This window comes from Podarcis gaigeae (genome assembly GCF_964106915.1).
Source record: "Podarcis gaigeae genome assembly, chromosome: 17".
Taxonomy (NCBI): Eukaryota; Metazoa; Chordata; class Lepidosauria; order Squamata; family Lacertidae; genus Podarcis; species Podarcis gaigeae.
Window position 1 is genome coordinate 30,649,809 of NC_139694.1, and position 22,799 is coordinate 30,672,607.

The 22,799-nt window shown below is 40.6% G+C and overlaps 1 protein-coding gene across 1 annotated transcript in view; it reads left to right on the forward strand.

Annotated features, from left to right (window-relative positions):
• The window catches only part of RIMKLB (ribosomal modification protein rimK like family member B), a 37,618-nt gene extending 18,430 nt beyond the window's left edge, over nt 1-19,188 (forward strand). The window contains exons 4-7 of the mRNA XM_083719490.1: nt 8,363-8,593; nt 12,272-12,358; nt 15,930-16,133; nt 17,113-19,188. Of these exons, the coding sequence (XP_083575616.1) occupies nt 8,363-8,593; nt 12,272-12,358; nt 15,930-16,133; nt 17,113-17,576 (986 nt within the window). The 3' untranslated portion in view covers nt 17,577-19,188. The remainder of the gene's footprint in view (nt 1-8,362; nt 8,594-12,271; nt 12,359-15,929; nt 16,134-17,112) is intronic.
• Nucleotides 19,189-22,799: the final 3,611 nt, after the last annotated feature.

Consider the following 22,799-nt stretch of genomic DNA (forward strand, 5'->3'; position numbering starts at 1 on the left):
AGTTCTACCTCTCTATACCATCCAATCCATATGAAATTTGGTGTTGGTGTTGAACCAGTGCCTGGAGGCAATAATTTATTGAATTTAACTTTTTCTTAAAAAAAAAGTAGTAGTGTTACTATAATTTACCATCTTGATTGTTTATGTGATTCTTTGATATTGTTTTGTTTTGATATAAATCACTTTGAGGTCATGATTTTACAAAAAGCTGTATGTAAGAATGCTAAATATTTATTTATTTAGCAGCTACCTACCTACCTAAGAGCACATAACCTCCAGTATTTCTGCACCTATCATAAAATTATTTTATTGTTTATCTTTGGGTGCAGTTCCTTTTAAATATTGTTAATGGGAATATTTTTGGGGATCCAAACACAGACTTTGAAGCTGAAATTAATAGTTTTTAATATTTGATTCCAAACAAATCTAGTTATAGGGGTAGGTAACCTGTGGCTCTCTAAATGTTGTTGGTATCCAGCACCCAGAATCCTTGATGCTGACTGAGGCTAATAGGAGTTGGCATCCACCATCTGGAGAGACAAAAGCTAGCAACTCCTCTGTTTCAGTATAAACACAGGACCACCAATAATGGTCAAAACACTTTTGTTTCCACACTTCCAGCAATAAATCGAGTTTTATTGATTGTTTAAATATTAATCTGTAAATTGCTTTGAGGTTTGTTTGTTTTACAATCAAGCAGTATATAAATTTTATGAAATAAATAAATTGTTGTATTTATTTTCATTGTGATAACATCTTAAATCAGTTTTCCTCTAGTGTAGAATCTATTCTATATTTATTAATTTCCCCCATAAATAATTCCATTGTCCCTTGGAAATTTCTCTTGTGCCTTTTGTTGTCCACTTTTTCAAATATGCTGGGCAACTTGTTTTTTTTACATACAACAGCAAGTGATATTTGAAAAGTGCTTTCTTTGGATTATGACAAAGATGCATTTAAAACATATTGACTCTTAGTTTTCGTATTACGTTACTTCTAATAAAGTCTGATTCATAAATACTTTTAATTGTGATCTTATTTCTCCCATTTTCTGTTGAAAGGATTTTATTTGTTCTTTTATCCAGTCTGTATATAAATAATAAAGGCGATTGTACTGGACAAAATACTTTCCTGTACAGGCGATGGCCGATTTAGGCGTGTCCAAATTTCTCACAATCATGGGCACATGGCGTCAAACTTCAAAGTAACCCCTAAACATTATAAAGATTTCACAAAAAGGGGCAGGAGGTAGAGGGGGCTTACAAAGTTAAGGGAGTGATCCTGAGCACAAGGAACTAGTATAAATTACCTCAGCTTCTATTAAGCCAACATATAGTATGTCAGATCCAGAGTTCGTTCAGGATTCCTAGGTGGAGAGAAATGCTTTCTAGGCTGGGCCCATTCTGGTGAAATGGGGAAAAAAACTACAGGAGAGCCAGCTTAGCCAGCATCACCATGGGAACTGTGGCCTTCTGTTGATGCACAGAGAGTGTTTTTGGGCCCCGTAATCAGATGCAAAGGAATTGTAAGGCTGCTCACATATAGCCCATGGGTAGCATCTTGGCAATCACAAGCACAGGAATGCAAACAAACGAGATAAAGTGCACATGGTGTTCCCAGTAGTGCCTAGTGCAGCAGCCAGTCAACACATGACGTGTATTCAGTTACACCAATTTCCCAGCTACAGGTACCAACCAAGCAACACAACACCGACAGGGAAGGACCAGGTCATAGAGATCACCATCACACCCTGCTCCTCATGGCACGCACTCCTGGCAAAAATCCACGCAGGCTATTGTAGGCCCCCACCCACCCAAAAACATGCATACGCAGGGAGATGTGACTGGGCAGTTACCAAAAGTACCCCAGAGCCAAAAGTACCCACAGCGAAAGGCACAGCAGAAGCCACAATAGGCCAGGAAGCACATGTGTACCTTACAACAGGCTTGCGGGCAGGTGGGGGCTGGTGATAGGATCTTCCCTGAGAATAGGCAGCAGGTGCTGCCGCCGCCTCCTCTTTGCCACAGCAAATGCTGTCTTCCCCCATCCCACTCAGGCAGCCACTGTAGCCAGCCTCTATACACACACACTGTGCATCTGATCAGAAACGTGAGGGGCAATTCCTGAGTCCCCACAACAGCCATGTCCTGGCAGATACAGAAGACACTGACAGAAGATCTCCAGCTTACCACAGGTGGCAGCAACACCCCTATTCATAAGCTTTGAACACCATGTTCAGACTTCACCATTGCCTGTAACTGCATTGCCACCTCCCAGAGTGTGCACAACAGTTGAGGCCGTGGCAGCATCCTACCAAAGATCACCAGCTTTGCAACACTCGTCTCTTGCCTGAGCCCACAGCACTGCCACTGTCGGAGGATGAGCCATCTGCCTGCCATAGCCCTGAAACCAAGCTCTTTACAAGAAGACTGGGAAGTAGGCAATGTTACACTGATCTCTAATAAGGGATCGGACTTTCAATGAAGGGACACAGGGGACTGAATGTCTTTTGTTGATAGGTTGCTGATGGAGATAATTGTGTGGTGATTGATGGAAGCCGGGCATAAATCTTGGTTATTGAATTTACTCTAGAGATAAGAATGAACAGAGGGGATTAACCTCTGATGCTATGAAAAAGCTGTTTTCTACGTATGGAGATGATGATGAAGAAGAGTTTGGATTTGATATCCCGCCTTTCACTCCCTTTAAGTAGTCTCAAAGCGGCTAACATTCTCCTTTCCCTTCCTCCCCCACAACAAACACTCTGTGAGGTGAGTGGGGCTGAGAGACTTCAAAGAAGTGTGACTGGCCCAAGGTCACCCAGCAGCTGCATGTGGAGGAGCGGGGAATCGAACCCGGTTCACCAGATTACGAGTCCACTGCTCTTAACCACTACACCACACTGGAGAAGTCGGCTCCTGGGAACCCCGATGGGGGTGAACAACATCAACATCTTGCCCAAAAGCCACGTTAAGAGCCTGGATGGGAACGGGATCTGCAAAAGTATCCCTTTCTCTAATTATCTCTTCCTGCTGGGACTTGGGGTCAATTACCCCAGAGCTATGGAACTTTATTCCAACACATGATCGTGGCAGCAAGACTTTGATATGTGCAAAGATGGAAAGACTCATATTCACGAACAGTGGAAGGATGGTTGTTAACATTACTGGACTTAGCCAAGATGGCGAAACTGACATGTTTAATCAGAGAAAAAAGACTTCTAACACATTGGATTGAAAACCTCTTACAGATTTTTTGCACGATAAAATGAATTAATGGAATTTGGGCTTGAAGACTGAAGATAATGTTGGTTTATAGAAAGTGGTTTTGTTAGGTGTAATACTGGAATGGATGAGTTGAATAATGTTTACAAATAGTTGATAGACTAATCAGAAGTTATTTATTTTTCTTTCCTTCTCCCGTTGTTTCTTCTCTTTTTCTTTTATCTCTCCCTCCCCCTTTTGTGGTTTGTGTTTTTATGTAACTTTCTAAAATCAATTAGAAAAAATAATTTTGTGGGATCTCTTTGTTTCTGAATCTGAAACTAATTTATATTTGGCCTGCTTCAGTTACTAAAATGTATTTTCAGGACACGAAAGCCAAAAAGAATGGATTACAGCTAATGAGGAATTTTGCCATAGAACTCAATAGGGCATTGATTCAATTCAGTGCTGATTCCCAAGTTGGCCTTAGCCTGAGAGGTCTCATGTTTTTAACCATGGTGTTAAAATGACCACTTTGAAACAATACAAAGCCATGTAGCCCTTAGTGCACCCTCATATTTTTATTTTTAGCACAGCAACATATTGCTGTAAACTCCAGTTTCTTGTGGCCTTGACCTTCCCTGCACAGAACTGGCTGTCAAGTGCTTTTAAACTACGTATTCTTTAAGATTATTGCTGCTCTTTCATTCTGAAGTGCTTAAAAGTATTTCCAGAGTATTAGAAATACATATTTGTTAAAGCGTTAATGTGTGTCTTGAAGACTGATAGAGGGAAACTTCTCTTCCTCTTTTTTATAACTCAAGAACTCAGGGCTATTTAATGAAGCTGATAGCGGGAGAATCAAGACAGACAAAAGGAAGTAATACTTCACTCGGTGCATGTTAATTTAACATGCAACCCTGAAGAGAGACTGAAAATGCCCCATATTAGCTATTCAGTTGGGTTTCTACTCTCCTTCCTTTTAAAAAAAAAACCTCTCCTGTCACAGGTCAGGCGCTAGATTCTATGAGGCTCTGAAAGTAAGCAAATCTTTTGAATTGGAGGAAGTAAGAGGTCTATTCTCAACTGCTAAGCTGGATTCTTCTTTTGCCCCACCAAACTTTATCAAATCCGAGGTCAATTTGTAGGATTGTCTTACCTATTTACCTACCAGGACTTCACCATAAGCAGCAACCTCCATCAGCACTGAGTTGGACAGGCTTCTTGGCAAGGCAGCTACAGTGATGGCTCATCACTCCAAAAGGGAGAATGTAATGCTAACGGCCAATAGCAAGATGAAGGTCTACCAGGCTTGTGTGTTGAGCACACTGCTTTCTGGTAGTGAGACATGGGCAACTTACGCCCACCAGGAGCAGCACCTCAGCGCTTTCCACATGAACTGCATCAGGAAGATTTTGGGTGTCACCTGGCAAGACAGACTCAAACAAAGATATGCTCTCCCAAGCCCACATTTCCATCATGTCTGCACTCCTGTCTCAGTAACATCAGGCAGCTAATTGCTTGGAGTTAATTACATTGGCTGCACGTATAATTGCTTTTACAGAATTAAGGCCTAGCGTTTTATTCTCTACCTTTTTGGATGGCTGCTGTAAGAAATTATCTTTGGAACAGCATTTCTGTGTCTTTGTAAAATGGTTATAGATGACATTGTTCACCACATTACTCAATGTCCTCTGTAGAAAGATCCTTGTGAAAAATATCCGTCTTAGTTTAGCTGCTGGGATTTTTTTGTTACCTCAAGTAAGTTTGTGTGCTTTTTGCTGTGGGAAAATAAAAATTAAGTTACCATGTGTGTTTCTTTATTTGAGTTGGCTGCCAGGAAATTAAGAAACACATTTGTGACTCAACTCTGCATGTCTTTTTTTTCTTTGTTATGGCTTAGAGCTAAACAAATAAAATTGTTTCTACAAACTGCAAACCAGCGTGTCTGGGAAACAGCTAGATAGAATTTGGAGGCACTAAATCTGAAAATTCTTATGTGGACAAAAGGTGTGCAAACATACAATCAATGACTTGCATATGTAATAATGCCATAGTGTGGATGCAGCCTAGAAATAAGAAATAAAATTGATTAAAACGTTAAAAATATTTTAAAAATTATAAATGTAAAAAATCAACAGCAGAGGAATTTTGTGCATATTGTCAATTTTAATCAAGTCTCTGTGTGGCTCAAAATGTAGCTTCTATCCTGTACCTCTGCTTATAGCAATGGTAGTCTGGTGATTGACAGCTGCTTCTAATAGACAAACTGAAATAAACGTTCATTTTTTCCAAAATGGCAGATTCTGTTTTTCATCTGGGGGAGTTGTCTTGTATTTTTAGAAATAGAAGCTAATCACTAGTGTATCTCAGTAGAGGTGACTCAATTTTACTGCAATTTTACTGCTACTTGGACTATATTTCTGAAACTAACAAAAGGCAGTAACCTAAGTCGATTCATTTAAACGGATTAACCCTGACTAACTTCAGATTTATGCTGCAAATGTGACATTATGCTAAATTATCAGTGTTAACAGTTACATTTCTGAAATTCTGTGGAAGATGTAAGTGGCTTTTCCATTTCCTTTCAATGCAATATTGTGCAAATTTGCACAACCTTGATTGCATAAAATAACTTGATATTGATGAGATGGCCAAACCAATGTTCAGACTGTTTACAGCAAAAACTAACAAGCACTTTGTCTGAATGCTGCTTAAACAAAGGGATGATTTTTTTCTGTGACTCTTTAGAGATGTGGTAGTGGTAGCTACTTCCCCCAATGGTTTTGAGGGTTTTTTCTGGGAGTTCATTTCGCTGCAGTACATGCAGTGTTGAGAATGGTCTTGGAAATATTGCAAGTATTACTTGAGATTTAGGAGAGGATGCATGGCAGACTAGACACCCTTGATAACACCAGTCATCTTTCTGTCAAATCGGAGCAATCCTCTAGCACGTGTAAGAGATCACGATAGGCTCCTTCATTGGAATCTAGTTTGCAAATACCCTGTTTTGGTTAGTGACAGTGCTTGAGAATTTGATCTGAAATTATGTGCATCTCTCTTTGTAACCACACTTCTTTACAAGCACAAGTCAGCTGCAATGCGGCAGTGCTCGCTTGCAGCTAATGAAGTGTGCTGCAGCAGTGTCTTGTCATCTACTGCTCTTTCTATAAAATTATGAGGTCAGGATTGGGGAAGGGGAAGGGACAGCACAGCACAGCACAGCACATGAACTTGCTTAGTTTACTGCCTTCTGTAAATGTGGAGGTTGAAAAATGTCCAGTGGGGGCAGGGCAGGCAGCATCCTAAGCCATGTACAGCTAAGGTTGCTAAGGCATTTTATACTCCAGCTACATACTCAGGTTTGAAAGGTATCTTAGGTGCCAAGAGAACAGGAGAAACCAGAAGAAATTATTCCAGGTTGCTGGGGTGGGGTGGGGGGAGAGAGCAACCATTGTGCATATAGCACCCCCTCTTGAGTACAAGCAGGGCACTAAATTAAGGGAGCTTCCCAAATTTGTCCTGCCTGAGAGCAGGTAACAGGCTTAATTGGAATGCCTACTACAGTTTATAAAAAAATATACTGTACATTAAAACAGTGTTTTTCAACCTTTTTTGGGCGAAGGCACACTTGTTTCATGAAAAAAATCACGAGGCACACCACCATTAGAAAATGTTAAAAAAATTAACTCTGTGCCTATATTGACTATATATAAAGTAATTCTCTTGAATAGGAATCAAATAAACACAAAGAAAGTATTTTATAATTACTTTATTATGAAATAGTAAGTAAACAGAAATATGAAAAATTATAAAATACTTTATTTTTAAATCTTTCAAATATTTCAATTTTTCCCACGGCACACCAGGCAACATCTCGCGGCACACTAGTGTGCCACGGAACAGTGGTTGAAAAACACTGCATTAAAAAACATTTTGTGTTTAGTTTTCTATTGCCTTTTCCTTAGCTCCAGGGGGCTTTGGGGGGGGGGGAATCCCCCACAAGAAAAAGGAGAATGCCTTGCATGGCACCATTGTTATTTTTCCTTTCCCCCATGACTGGAGGAAGCACTTGGAGGAGGCATAAGTTAAATTGCCAAGACTGATTTCTTCCTCTCTTCTCTCTCCCTCATTTCCTAGGAACAACCAGTCACAGGCTCCTCCCCATTGGGGAAGGTGTATTCCTGAGACAGAAATCAAACACCAAATCAGCCTCGCTTTTCTCCCCACACTTCCACTAGGGCTTGGGAACACGTAGTTCAAAATGGCAGGTGTTCTTCCCTGTTGAGGGCAGAGAAGGAGAAGGCAGCTGGAATGGCTTTGTTTCCCTGTCACTTCATCAGCTTCACAGAACCTTGATGATGGGACCCAGGGACTCAGTAGTGGCAATCCCGTGTGTGCAGTTGAATAGCTAACCTTTTGTTGGACTCCAGCAGTCAGGGATGATGGGAGTTGTAGTTCCACAACTTTGGCAGGCCCACAGGTTAGCCATTCCTGGTCTAGGGGCTGAGGCATGTGTGTTAGCCCCAATGTTGCTGAGCCACTTCTTTCTGAAATGATTCATATAATGTAAGGTATGTGTCCCCTCTCTTTTTTAATGGATTGTTCTTTACATGGGATTTAAAGTCAAAATGGCCTCCCAGGCTAGCAATATTGTTTTCTTTCTCCCCTGCTGTCTTTAAAAAAAAAGAAGGGAAAAAAAAGATCTGGCCCTTTTGTTAAGGAATCTGATCCAAAATAAGGCACAAACCAATTCTCAGTCATGCATGGAGTTATGTTGAGTTGCAGGTTGGTTTTGCTGCAAGACAGTTAATATGACTCTCTGGAAACTCAAAAATAAAGACATCTGCTTACTGGCAGAAGATCATGGGGAAAGTGTTCCACCATTGTAAAAGTAGGGTGTGGTTTCTTGGCTGAAAAAAGCAGACTGAAAAGATGATAAACCTTTAAGTTAACAATTTGGAGTATTCTGGAGCATTAGTGATGGATCAGTAGTGTGTATCTGTGGCTAATTCCATCATTCTTGTCACATGGATTATGAAAATGCTTTTGTTACCTAGAGCTGGCATTCTTTTATTTACTTTTTGTGGGAAGGGGAGGATTGGCCCTTGGTTTTCTTATCAGATTCTCATTCATTCCTTCATTTATTATTGCTGCAGGTCTTCGAGTCAACGGGGAACTCATCACTGCTTACCCACAGGTAGTGGTGGTGCGTGTGCCAACACCATGGGTCCAAAGTGACAGTGACATTACAGTTCTTCGCCATCTGGAGAAGATGGGCTGCCGGCTCATGAATCGTCCCCAAGCCATACTTAATTGTGTCAATAAGTTCTGGACTTTCCAGGAGCTAGCTGGCCATGGTGTGCCTCTTCCAGACACCTTTTCCTATGGTAAGCCACCTAGATTAAAATAATGCTATTGTCCATAGTGACCATGTACCTGGAGCAAGTGAGATCCTTACTAAAACTCTGAATGGTTTGGGGAAATTTGAATGAATCAAAAAAAAAAAAAAAAAAAGAATCAAAACTCTACAACTTGACTAGTGACAAATTGCCAAGTACAAATAAGAATAGAGTTGGGCCTCCTGTCCTTGAACAGGCATTAGTGTGTCCAATTTTGAAGAAGCTCCCTCTGGGCCTTGTGGTCTATAATAAGTACTGCCTGGTCATAAATACTCCATTCTTGGGTAAGGTGGTTGAGTGATAGCAGGAGCTCTGGAGGATTATCTGGATCTATTTCAATCTGGATTCTGGCAGTTTTAGAACTGAATTGGTTGAACTGGTTCGAGAATGGAACCGGGAGAGTGTGACCCTGTATCTAGTTCTCTATGTGAGCGACTTGTGATACTGTTGACAATGGAATCCTTCTTGACCAACCATGGGGACACTGTTTTACAGTGGTTCTGCTCCTACCTGCAGGGATGTGTCCAGGGGATAACATTGGGAGATGGGGTTTTGGCCCTGTGATCCTTGCACTGGAGGGCACTGTCTTGTCTCTAGTATTCTATATTGGAAGGCATTTTGGGGCAAAGTTTCATCAGTACACTGATGACATGCAGCTCTGTTTCTCCATAACACCTGAGTCAGGAGAGACTGCAATATCTCAGCCTCTGCCTGGGTGCAGTGGTGGATGGGGTGAAGACCAGTAAATGCATTTGAACACTGGGATTTTTAAATTTTAGCAGGTATTTTAAGTAAGTTTTTTATTTAATGGTTAATTTGAATTGATATCTAAGTGGTATGTAAACAAAGTGGATGAATGAGGAATAGGCATGTTGGTTTTTTTTATTAATGCACTGCTGATAGGTACCATTCCCCCACCGCTTTTTTATCTTTTGTTGCTTTTACTTATGGAAGCTTAGCAACAGTATGTTCTTATAATGGTGACCATCCTAGAAACATTTTCTGCCTGATAAATATGTAGCTAAACAAACTCCTATGCATTACATCATATTTTGTGGTCCTTGTTGCGGCATAGGGCTATTAATGGGGGTTAACAACACAAGTCACCTCACTGTTCATTCTGCTTTTTCACAGCCCCTCAGCAGGCCAGCTGCTGCTTTTCTAGGTCTGGGTAGTTAGGAGTTAATGTTCAGGATGATAGATGTGTCCATCAGACTGTATTTAAGAATTCAGTCTGTGGAGGGCTAGAAATATGTTTTTCTTAGTGTGTATACAAGGACCTGGACTCAGGCTTCTCTCTTCCCCTCAAGTGCCAGATGGTTAAAATGTAGGGCTGCCAAGAGAAGCAAGATGTCCTACAGCGCACGTATTCCTCTGAACAAGGAAAATGCAGAGCTGATTCTGGCTTGTTCTGCTAGCTTCTAATCAGGTTTTTAGTGCCTGTGCCTCTAAGCCTTGTTTTCCCATTTACTACCCTGCTCACACCTAATTTTCCTCCTTTGATTCCATAGCTCTTCTGTTACAGGGAGAAGGACGCATTAATTGAAGGATGGGAGGCAGTTTGTCTTATATGAACCTCTGGCATAGGCCTCTTTGGTTATGTGTCAGGTGCTTCTCTGGCCTGTGAATGGCAAGTGTAGCAGGGTTTTCTTGAGAACAGCTTCCTCACAGCCAGGGTGGGGAACTTCAGGCCCGGGATGAGGGTCAAATGTGGCTCTCCAAGCTTCTCTTTCTAGACATCAGGACTATCTAGGGCCAGGCCCCTCATCAGCCATACTCTGTGCCATCCTTGCATACTTTTGCATGCCTGGAATGCGTTCTTGAACTGTGACAAGTTTTGCCTGGTGAAGGACAGAAGGGGGGGAGAGTGCAGGTAAACTTTTGACTCTCCTGTAGCATGAATCTAATCCACAGTACAAAGATACGAGTCACTTTTGTTTGGCCCACTTTTTTGGCTCTGGCCCTACTCACTACTTGGCGTGCAGCCCTTGGAAGTTTGCCCATGGGGGAATGTGGTCCCCAAGACTGAAAAAGGTTTCCCACACCCGTACTAAGCATTCAGTTTCTGGCCTGGAAAGGAGCTTGGCGCTTCAGAATACTCGTCTCTGGTTGCTTGATGAAAGAGGGAAATGAAGGGAGATAGTAGAACAAGGCTTTAAATGTTTGGTCTTCTTAGAAGGTTAGAGTTCATAAGATGGTAGCGATCTGTAGCATATTTTCAGCTGAAGAAAGAACAGGCTGTGATTTAATCCAATAACTCAGGGCTGTTACTCACTGGATATTTTATACGCAAGTACCTGAGTAAAGAATGCCTGGACGTTGCACCGTGTGTGATCATCACTTTTTACGGCAAGATGCATAGAATTGGTGGCGGCGAAAAATGTGTGCACAGGGAGAATTTCCAGTCTGGGGCCTACCACAGGAAGGGCTCTTCGTCATGGTCATCAGCTAAATAGACTTCACAGGCAGGTGCAGAAGCAGAGCCTCAGAGCCATCTCTTAATATCCAGGCAGGTTCATATGGATGTAAGCAGTTCTTTGAACAACTCTGTCCCAAATTGCTTAGGGCTCTTAAGGTCAGAACTAGCACTTTCAGTTGGACTGGGAGGTGTACCAATAACCAGTGTAACTGGTACAGAATTGAAGTTATGTGCTCCAGTCGCCTTGCTCCCACCAGAAACCAAGCAGCAACATTCCACACTATTTGGGATTTCCGGACCGATTTAAAGGTAGCCATATTTAAGGCACCACGTCTGAGGAGGCCGTATCCCTGATTACCACATGCCTAATTTCAAAGGGCAGGCAATCAGAAGAAGGGCCTCAGATGAAGAATGAAGGGTTGAAGCCGGTTTGTGTGGGAGAAGACCTTCCTTCAAGAAGCAAAGCCCCATGTAGGGTTTTGTAAAGAATGAGCAACACTTGAATTGTGTTCGGAAATGGAGTGGCAGCCAGTGCAGCTCTTGTAAGCTCTGATGAGATCTATAGCCAGTCCTAGTTAGTAACACAGCAGCTGTGTTGTGAGTTTACTTAAGTTTCTGGGAAATCACCAAAGGCAGCCCACATTGTATTGGTGCAGTCAAGCAGATATTAGGGCATGGATCACTGTGGCCAAGCTGTATTTGTTGAGGAGCAGTTGCAGCCTGCATATCAGCCCTAGTTGGTACAAGACACTGCATGCTGTGGATATCATTTGCACTTCTAATGAAATCTGAATTGATCAGTGCCCTCAGGAAGCAAATTGATAATTGAAATTCTTTCAATAAAATATAAATACTAAAAATACAAAAAAGAAGCAAATTGGATCTTTTGGGAGAAATTCATTCCCATGCAGAGAAGCTTGGACACTCCCTCACATGAGGCCTGTGATTGTTTCTACAGTACTATAATTGTAAACTTTTTAAAACTGAGGAAAGAAAAGGCATCAATGTTAAAATATGATGATGATTTGATATTAGAAAGTCACATTTTAACCAACATGTAAATTAATAGGAAATTCTATTCAGCATATGGCCAGAATAGATAACCTCTGTAGATTCTGATGTGAAAATGAACAATCTGAGTTCCAGGGTTGTCTTCTTAAATAATTGTGTTGGCCTTTGGAATATGCCTTTGCTAGAAATTGGCTGAACGCTTCACTGGCAACATGTATGGTTTTTTTCCTGTCCAGGTGGTCATGAAAATTTTGCCAAAATGATTGATGAAGCAGAAGTGTTGGAGTTCCCCATGGTTGTGAAGAACACACGTGGTCATAGAGGTGAGTGAGAATCTGTGCATAATTGCTATGGAGTGCTGAATGAGGATTGTGCTTTGTCTAAAGCTTCCTGGCTATTTCGGAAACTCTTTAAATATCCTAAACTCAGCCTTGACAAGAAGATGCAGATTTTTACAGTGATGTAGTAGTATCAACCCTTGCCTGAATAACAAACTGATGTACAGGCAATGTCCGAATGATGCGCGATCGGGCATAGCACCAAACCCAGAAGTAGCCCTAAACGTCAAAAAGACATTGTGGAAATGGGTTGAACGGGCAAATGAGGTTTGCCTAGACCTTCTAACTAAGGTGGTATACCTCTCTCAACATGTGGATAAGTAGAATACCAAGTGTTTTATTTAGCTATAAAATCACATAAGTGTATTTCTGCATGTTGAATCATTTTAATAAGAGGAACAAAAATCCTTACCTTTTCTCAGCTAGCGTAAAGTATAATTTATTGATAATCTTGGTGTTAGCATTTGAATTTAGAATTTAAACTCTGTTTAAGTAATTGATTTACAATTGATTTACAACATTTGCAACAAAGCTTTTCTAGTTTCTGATTTTATTTATTTAGAGCATTTATAAACTGCTTAATATTTTTTAAAACTCTACAATGTAATAAACAAACAGTATCATTGCAATAAAAATGCAACCTGAAGCCATTAAAACAAAGATTCAGGGTATCCCTTGAGGATAGCCTGGAGGTTAAGGTGGTCAATGACCCGTAGTCATGATGGCTGTATTTTACCTCTGTATCAGAGGCCTTATGCCTCTGAACACCAGTTGCTTTGGAAACACAAGTGGAGACTGTGTTGTTTCACTCATGTTGTACTTGTGGCCTTCCTGTCAGCTTCTGGCTGGCCACTGTGAAAAGAGGATGCTGGTTTGATTCAGCAGGGTTCTCAGATTATTTTCTAAAAATAAAATTACTGCATTTTGAGCAAGTATTTTAAGAAAATACTAAGACTAGAGCTATTGACTAGTAAGCAAAGATACAGTAGTTTACAAGGTGGAGGGGCGACCCCCTTCCCCCCCACCTCTCCCCCCTTTCTTCCTAATGTAACCCTAATGTCTCAGCAAATGAAACTGAACTATGGAAAATGTAACTTGAAAAAAGAGACATTGTGCATACCTGTGTAAACCAAGAAAACTTTAATAAAAAATACAAGGGGGAGGGGCGGCGGCGAACATTCTGCAGGACTAAAATAATAGTAATTGTGTTACTATCACATATGCAGGATCACCATACCGTCTGTTTCTCCCAGTAGCCTGCTAAGTTGCATGTAATGTTAGCATGGTTTAATTAGGGTGCAATGTGCTCTTTGAAGCTAACCCTGAAGAACGCATAGGCTCCCAATAAGAAAGGTTTTGTGCATCTCTGGGAGAATGAGCTTTTTGCCAGCGAGGGGGAATGGAAACACTAGAGCAAGCAACATTTTCACAGGAAACCAACTCATGAACTTAGCAGTGATTTAGGAAATAATGCTTGAAGGCCTGTTTTTTGGTGGTGGCAGGGATGTGGAATTAAGGCTAAACCCTTGTTTTGGATATCTAGACAGTAACAATCGTGGAAGCAGCAAAAAGGGGTAGCTGGGTAGACAGGGCTAATATTTATGCTTTGTGGGGCAACTCTCTGACCACACAGTCAAAGGAGCAGACAGAAGCAAGATATAATTACTTAAATCCTGTTCCCAGGCCTGCAGAACCAGCCATGAGCATTGGACTGAGGTGATTGCAGATGAAATTCTTGGTGTGGAACACCACAGGCAAATGTTTGCTACACATAAATGCATGTGTACATGCACACCCACACATATCCCAGACAGTTGTTCCAGAAAAAGCTTCAATGTATGTGAAATAAACACAGTGACAACTTAAAACAGCAGTAATTGGTGAGGAGTCGGTCTGGGCGATATCTGACTTTCAACATTGTGATATATCACCAGCTGAACATTGTGATATTCTGATAATATCATGATGTCTGAAATGAGGATGGAGCTGTGCAGAGGCATTGGCTGGCTTCACAGTTTTCCCCACATCGTGATTTTTGCAAAGCAAACACACACACATCATGATCCACAATATATTGCCACGTCAAAAATTATGAAACTGATATCACGATATGGACTTCAAACCAGCTTTGGACGATATATCAATTTATCGCCCAGTCCTAGTGAGGACACAGTGATCTAAGCATGGCTGAGTAAATCCACATCTGCAATGGGGCGTACCCAGATGAGTAGAAACAAACTTCTATATTCCAGTCCAGCTATTTCATTCTGGGTTTTCCCTTTGAAATTCCTCTGTTGGACAATGCTTATGTTTTGTGTTTCTGTTATGTGGCCTCTTGCAGGAGAATAGCTGTTTGGGGCTTCGGGGGTTGTCTGAAAGAAAGAATTTGCCTGTAAGCAAAAGTCCAAGGCCTGTGGACACAGGATTGCATAAATACAGGGATGAAATATTTCCCTAAAGTAAACATTTTAAGCAAAAGTGATTTGCTTGCCTTATCAGTTGCTAAAAGGAATGACTTATCTTCATTTCACCAGGCTCTTGTGTGTTTCGTGGCAAGCAGATAGTTTGAATAGGTCAGTTAAGGAAGAGGAAGGGCTGGAGATCAAGAATTGCATGGTGCGGTTATAACTGTTTCAGAAGCAATGTATTGTGAAGCCTCACTGTACTGAGTGGTCCTAAGGGCTTAAGAAACTGACCGCTTGTGGGCAAGGCAGGAGCACAGATTTCTGTGAAGTGGGGCGTCACAGCTCCAGTTGTCTTTCCTGCCTTGTCGAGAGCAGTCAGCCTTTTGTTTGCTCTGCATCGCCACTGCATCTGGGGCCTTAAGACTAGTTTAGGGGGCACTGCCACTTGAGGCAGCTTTCTGTATCAGTTTAGTTTTAGGCCTGGCTCAGGGTTCATTTTTCTAGGGATAATTTTTTTAATAGATTTTTGTTGCATTCAGCTTACTGGTATAAACAACAAAAGAATATTTCCCATCTTAAATGATACTAAGAATTCTAATACTTCCCATGGATTTGCATTTGGCAAATAAATAATTTTTATATTTTTCACTGTTGCACTAATTAGTAGCTACCAATTAATTGGGAGTGGTTCATTTTGGGTTCATCAGCTAATCATACACAGCACCTTGGAATCGGCTGTCATCTTTGGACCGTGATTGGTGCAGCCCTCTGTTTTATGTGTCTAGAGAACCCAAAACCTGTTGCAAAACGCTCTTGCAACCTAGTACTACTAGAATAGCACGGAATGGTACAGGCCAAGATTGAAGGATACTGGCAGACCTATACTGAGGGAGTTGAGAACTGGAATAAACGTTGGAAATTGTGAGTTTGCTTTAAGGTAATGTTTTGTTTTTCAAATTTTGCTATTTTTATAGCACTAAATGTGCAAAGCGCTTTACCAATTTTAATTTTATTCATACATGCCCCAGTGCTGCCAGGATACTTTTTTTGCAGCACTGAGATTAAGGATTATGTTTTTCATACCCTTTAGAAATATGCAGAAAATTCACTGACCTCCTCCCCCTTTCACCTTCTATACTGTTTTTATGCAGGTAAAGCTGTGTTTCTGGCAAGAGACAAGCACCATTTGGCAGACTTGAGCCATCTAATTCGTCATGAGGCCCCTTATCTATTCCAAAAATATGTCCAAGAATCCCATGGCAAAGATGTTCGTGTCATCGTAGTGGGAGGTCGTGTGGTGGGCACTATGCTGCGTTGCTCAACAGACGGTAGAATGCAGAGCAATTGCTCGCTTGGTAAGAATTGAAGTGTGCTTATTCTTGGGTGGAATTGGGGCCGGCAAAGGAGAGTTTAAAATCTAATTTAAGTGGCAGCCGTTTCATGTGCAATTACAAATAATTAAGCTGTTACATTAAAAATTAGATTTTGAAATTGGAGACTTGACCAACTTTTTCAAAAGACAAGATAATGGTATTTAGAATATTACGTAGTAGGCTTCCTTCAGTTTATATGGTTTTATCTGGTCACAAATATAAAAGAATAGTGATGTGGTACGTGCCAACTTATTGCCAATGAACTGTGTGACTGGAAATAGGCTGCATTATCACTTATTTTATCTTGAAATGTTGTCTCCTTGGACCACTTTTATCTTTTCTGTGGCTGTTATATCCATGGTTACATATCTTGGGCTTTGATTATCCCACCAAGTTTTTAAATGCCTACTTTTATTTCATTCACTCCTTTTGCTTTACCTCTCATGGAGTGAGATCTTGAACCAAATGTGAGAGCACTATCATCTGCCTGTAAAGCTATATTAATCGCGAACCACTTTCAGAAGCAGTGTGGTTAAAAGCTGGTGTTCAAATACTGTTAAGCAATTCTTTTTTTAAAAAATAGAATCTGTTTATCTCGCTCATCATCCCCTGCTGGATTGAAAAGTTTTTCTGTCACCTGTTTTCATAGAATTGTGGAGTTGGAAGGGACACCAAGGGTCATCTAGTCCAAACACTTCCAATGCAGGAATATCAACTAAAACATCCATGACAGATGTCCATCCATTTATGCACTAGCTGTTGGGTTTTCTGTCATTCAGGTGGACTCCATCTTTTTGATACAGACTTCCCTAAATGTTCCCCCAAGACTTCAGTCTTATTCGTTATGGAGCCCCCGCATCTCTACCTGTTTGGTCCATGGTTTGTTTTTTAAGATGTAGCCCCCAAATAGGTAGACCTTCAGTAGCCCCACCCTAAGATTTACCCTTCTCTCTTTTGCCAGGTGGCATAGGAATGATGTGCTCGCTGAGTGAACAAGGCAAGCAGCTGGCAATCCAGGTGTCCAACATCTTGGGGATGGATGTATGTGGCATCGACCTCCTCATGAAGGATGATGGCTCGTTCTACGTCTGCGAGGCCAATGCAAATGTAGGTTTCATTGCCTTTGACAAGGCTTGTAATCTAGATGTAGCTGGTATCATAGCGGACTATGCCGCTTCCCTTCTTCCCCCCGGTCGCTTGACACGACGCATGTCCTTGCTCTCTGTGGTGTCCACGGCTAGCGAGACTAGCGAGCCAGAGCTGGGCCCTCCAGCTAGCGCCACTGTCGACAATATGAGCGCCAGCTCCAGCTCTGTCGACAGCGACCCTGAAACCACAGAGAGAGAGTTGCTCACCAAGCTCCCGGGGGGTATATTCAACATGAACCAGCTAATAGCCAATGAGATTAAGCTCCTGGTGGAGTGATGCCACATGTAAATAAATATGACCAACTTTCTTGTACATTTTTTTTTAAAAAACAACAACAACTACTTGTAGTGCTGTATATCGGAAGCAGCTTATGGAGGTGAAGGGAGGTTTTAGTCTGGGGATCAAGATCAAAACGCATGTTCTGTGAATGCTGCTTTTTTGCTGCTTATTGATTTTGCAGAACATACGTTTAGTTGATATTTTTGACAGCCAATTTCCCTTTGGTCATGCCCAGTTAAGAACCTGCATTTGTGTGGGGGAGGGGGTTGGAACCTTTGCAACATTAGGGATGCCACTGTGATTTTTAAACTCATTGCAGAGCATGTGGGTTCATTGGGAAGTGATTCAGCTTGATTTGTGCTTTCGGAACTTAGAAGTTTTAATTCTCCAAAAGCATTTGTAAACTATTGTCTGTAACCATCCCCTCACCTCATTAGCGCTCAGTCCTATTGGTTATTTTATACCCCTTGCTTTTTGTCCCATTAGGAGTTTATAGGTTAGGGCAGCCAATTTCTGTTTCATCCAAAGGTTCTAAATACCGGCATTTCCCATCTAACATCTGTAGGATCTGTGAGAATTCGCATCCCTGACAAACAGTCTGTAATGGCCTCAGAAGTCCGGCCCTTAAAGCAATTAAACAGGGTGCAGCATTTATTAGTTCAGCATGAGCTTTTGAACCAAACCTGTGACTTCTGCCATTTCAGTATTAACAGATGGGTTTATGTCCATACATTTATATTTAAAACAAACCACTTTCTTTCAGAGAAAGATTTTAGTATGTGTGGATTTTTAAGAAATTATTTTAATTCCTGGGGTGGGGGGAGAAGGTGTGTCTAAATTTCAGTCTTGTTCATTGATGGCAGAAGTGGCATGTTTTCTTTTGCGCAAAAGGCAAAGATAAACAGCACTGTTAACTTTTGGTGTACAAAATAATGTTTAATCCGATGTGAAAAAGAATAACACTAGTTTAAAACAAATGTGCATTGACTTGTATTTGTTAGTGTTTTAGTCCTTTTTGCAAGATATATGCTATGTTAATGTTTCGTTTTTAATACATGCTCGTCCAACACTTCCTTCTCCATGCCTGCATCTTTAACAGTGGCCAAACTTGAAAATACCCATACTGTTTAACATCACCACTATTTAACAAACAAAAACTAGACACCTTTTTTTTAATCTGTTACCCTGAAAAAATGTGGGAGGGGGTGTGGAGGAGGGTTGAAGTGGTTGCAAATTTCACAACCATCTTGGAGTAAACTTAACGTGTTACTACTATTAGTAACGTTTCTCTGTAGAACACATTAAAATCTAAAGTGACTTCCTTAAGAATAAATCTTGAAGAGAAATAAGCAGGTTTTGGGCAACAACATAGGACACTTTGCTAGTAAGGCCCAGCCAGAATGGGAATATGATTTAAGGCCACACTTCTGTGGATCTCAGGCCCCTATGTATGTGTCTGTATTTTGCTTTGTTTTGTCATTGGTTTTTTGTCTGTCCAGTTCGTCACTCTTTTTTCCAGAATGCCTGATGATCTCCTCTCCCAACCCCTACCCAATCCTGATACTTCTGGCTGTGCATTTTCTTATTAAATTTGATAAAAGAACCAAAACAGCAGCTTTGGGTCTGTTTTAATGGCCTCACCTTCCTCCTCCTCACCCATTTCTCACTCATTTATTTTCTTTGGGGTGTGTACAACATGGAAACAATATATACAGAATCCTATTACTTTTTATAAAAAAAACACCACATAGTAAAATGTTTGCAACAGGAAGATGGTTTGTGGAAAGTTTTTGGAGGGTGGGCAGCTTATGTGTACAGTGCTGCTTTTATCTGGATGCCTCAAAGGAGCATGGCCCCTCTGCCTTCTGAGGCTCTGAGCTTCATTCCTCTGGCCCATCCTCTCCACTTGGCTGTCTAACCTTCACTCGGATCTTAAATACACACCAGTTGAGGATTACTACGCAGAGAGGCGTCAGGCGGCAATAAACAGAAAAGTGTTAACCTGCTTTCATGGAGGTTTGGTCATGCCTTGTTTGTACATTTTTTTGTTTTTTAAAATATGTACTCTTCTTTTTTTTAGAATTAAATATTATTTAAATCAAGTGGAAGGTTGACTGTTGACATTAGCTGATGAAGCAAATTGAGTGCCCAGGTTGGAACAAAAGATACTAAGGTTTTCATTTTAAAAAACCCCAAACACCCAGCAACTCAGGCAAAAGCCCAGTCTTTGACAATTTTTTTCCTGGTTGGTGGTTCTTCAACCCTTTGTCAGCTACACGTGTCTTCTAAAATACAGGTTTCTCTGACGACCCAGTTGGGTAATCTTTTTCCTTATATGTGCTTTGAAACACTGAGCATATTTCAGGAATTTGAGCAAAGAATTATCCTTCTGTTATCTGATAGAACTTTACAAATCTCTGAATCACTCACTGAAAAGAAACAAAGTGAATCCAGGAAGGAACTGGTAACTCTTTGACAGTTCTGATATGGGCTGCATTTAGTCTGCGTTGCTTGAGCAAAACTGGTAGTGAGAAGTCTGATTTTCACACTCATGTGTCTTTGATCCCCACCCCAAATTCCTAGACCCAGTTTACATCAATATAAACACAGTGCAATGAAGCACACATTTCTTTCTTAAAAAAAAAAACCAACATACACACACAAACGAAACATGAAGAGTTTTTCAAGCTTTGATTTGTCTACTTGTCATGAGATGGTCATGGATGTATTGTGAGATTGGAGGAAATTGTGGCTAATCTGTGGGAGAAGAAAAGTCGCACTAAAATCTCACAGGAAATTGTACTTAAAAAAACAAGGGTTGTAGATTCATCCCCTACCCTTCCTATCGTAGCTCCACCAGGGAAATGTCATGGTAGAAGGTTTTTAAAACAACATACCTATCAGGTAAAGAAAATAAATCACGCTCTTACTAATCAGGGTGAAACTTCCACACAAGCTAATGCTACATGTCACACTTTTCTGAAGAACATTTACTTAAATACAGTAAGAGCACCAGTGTTGCTGATCATAGTTTGAAACTTTATGTTGAAACGAGCTCTTGGTAAGACAGAAGTCATAGTATCAGCATAGCCAATGACATAACACAAATGGAAGCAAAGTTGCTGGGATGTGTGGTGGTGGGTGGAGCTTGATGAATTCCATATGTTTTATTTGTATTTTAATATGTTTGTACTTCTATATAGCAAATTCTGCAGATAAAATGGTTACCTTCATACATTTTTGTATTGTGTAGAAATGCAGATTGTGTTTATAGCTTTGTATGTTTTCAGATCTTTAATGTCTTAATGTTTTGATAAATTTTATAAACCCTCCTCTCATTCTGGAACACTGTGATAGATCATCAGTAATAAATGATGGAAGGACAGCACACTCATGGACTACTTTTGTTCTTGTTGGGTTGCACTCACCTTTCAAACTGTGTGATCATGCTTCACTGACTTTGCTGGCAATGCCTCATGTGGATTATCTCCTAAGAAAAATGCTCTGGACCTGCGATGCTTATAAAAATTAAAAAGAACTCTACGAGAGGTGCTGCACCGGACTCTTACCAGAATCAAGAAGTGGAATAAATTATTTAAACTTCTAATAAGTCTCCCAGTTTAGAAAAGCAAAGCCCAAGTAGGTTAAATGTGTAAGGGCTTAAACATTGTAAGACGTATCAACATGTACAATTCTTTCTCATGGCTCACTCTTTTTGAGAAGGTTTATGAGCTATTTGGCTGGTGTGAGACTCACGACCCACTCCTGTTCTCTCTATGGAATTGTAGGTGCTCAGACAGGTAACCTCTGCTGCTACTGTCTCTTTTTATTTTTAATTTTTCTCTGTTCTAGGAATTCCTAAAATGCAAATTATTGTAGGATTAATAATGCAATGTTACCTTTTTCCTTTAGTTTTCTTTTACTTTTATTTTGAGTCTCCTGACCTTGGAGGGTGATTTTTGGGATGATCTGATGGTGGCTTGGACCATTGTTGGAAGTTTCCATACCCCCCTCATGTACCAGTTTTCAGTTGAATGTCTTTTATTTGATTAATGCACTGTCCATGTTTTAGGGTGGGAATTTGTAGTTCTTGGGGAACACTGTTCTGCTATGTAAACTTTTATATACATAGAATTCATTTTGCTGATGTTTCTAACAGTTCACACTTTCTTACTGTTCTTTGCAAAACTTTTCAGGAGCCAAAAAAGTCAAACAATCCAGAGAAAAACTTCCCTTCTCCCCTTTCTGATGGCAAGAGAAAGAGCTTGTGAAAAATCCTTGAGAATGTTCCTCCCTAAACTTTTCCCCCCTGTGGTAAAACAGTAAACGCAGCAGTTTGGTGGCATCCAGTACCGACCTGTTGGCAGGTAACTTTCAGCTCTTTTGATCATCCCATGTTTGCTAACATTGCTTTCCTTTCTTCTAACACCCTAGTTTTAATATTATTACTGTCCAGAAAGAATGAGGCTTAGGAAACATGTTGAGTTCTTCTTGTTTTTTGCTTTTTTGCTAGAGCCATGTTTTAATAAACCTTTTCAGGATCCATGTGTTCAAGTAGGATCATGGCAAGGATGAGTTTAAACAACATGCACTGCTTCAGAAAGGAGTGGTGGGATGGTGTGTAATTCCATAAATTCTGCCATCTCCACCCTCCCATGTTCCTGTCTTGCTCTTCTCACTCCCTTCCCCCTCCCCCCCCCATATACACTCTTGGCTTAAGTTTTTACAGGGCTTTGGTGCTTTCCAGGGGCACAATCAGCACAAAACTAATCGGCATCAATTAATAACAGGTATGAAAAACTAGCTGTACAAAGTTATATATAAAATTAATTTCTTATAGCAGGGTTGGGGGGAGGAGGGTGGTTTTCATCCTTTCTTAAGGCCATTTGAGGGTGACGTTTTCAGACATTTTTAGTATGTGCTGTTGAGGATGGTACTCATGTCAGTAATACTTGGTGATTCAAATGATCTATTGATAACTTTGAAAACAATTTATTAACAGCCCGAAACTTGTATAGTGCTGCAACTGCAATGATATAGCCTATATTGAAGGTACTTTCTAATGAGGAAGAATATAATGCTTCAGATAAACACTCTTAAAATCATTTTTGAGTCTACAAGTTGGAAATAAGTCATTTTCCGATGTTGCTGTATTTTAACATTTTGTGTGCACACCGCCTAAAGCAAAACGTTTCTTTGCCACTTTAACCCCATAACACA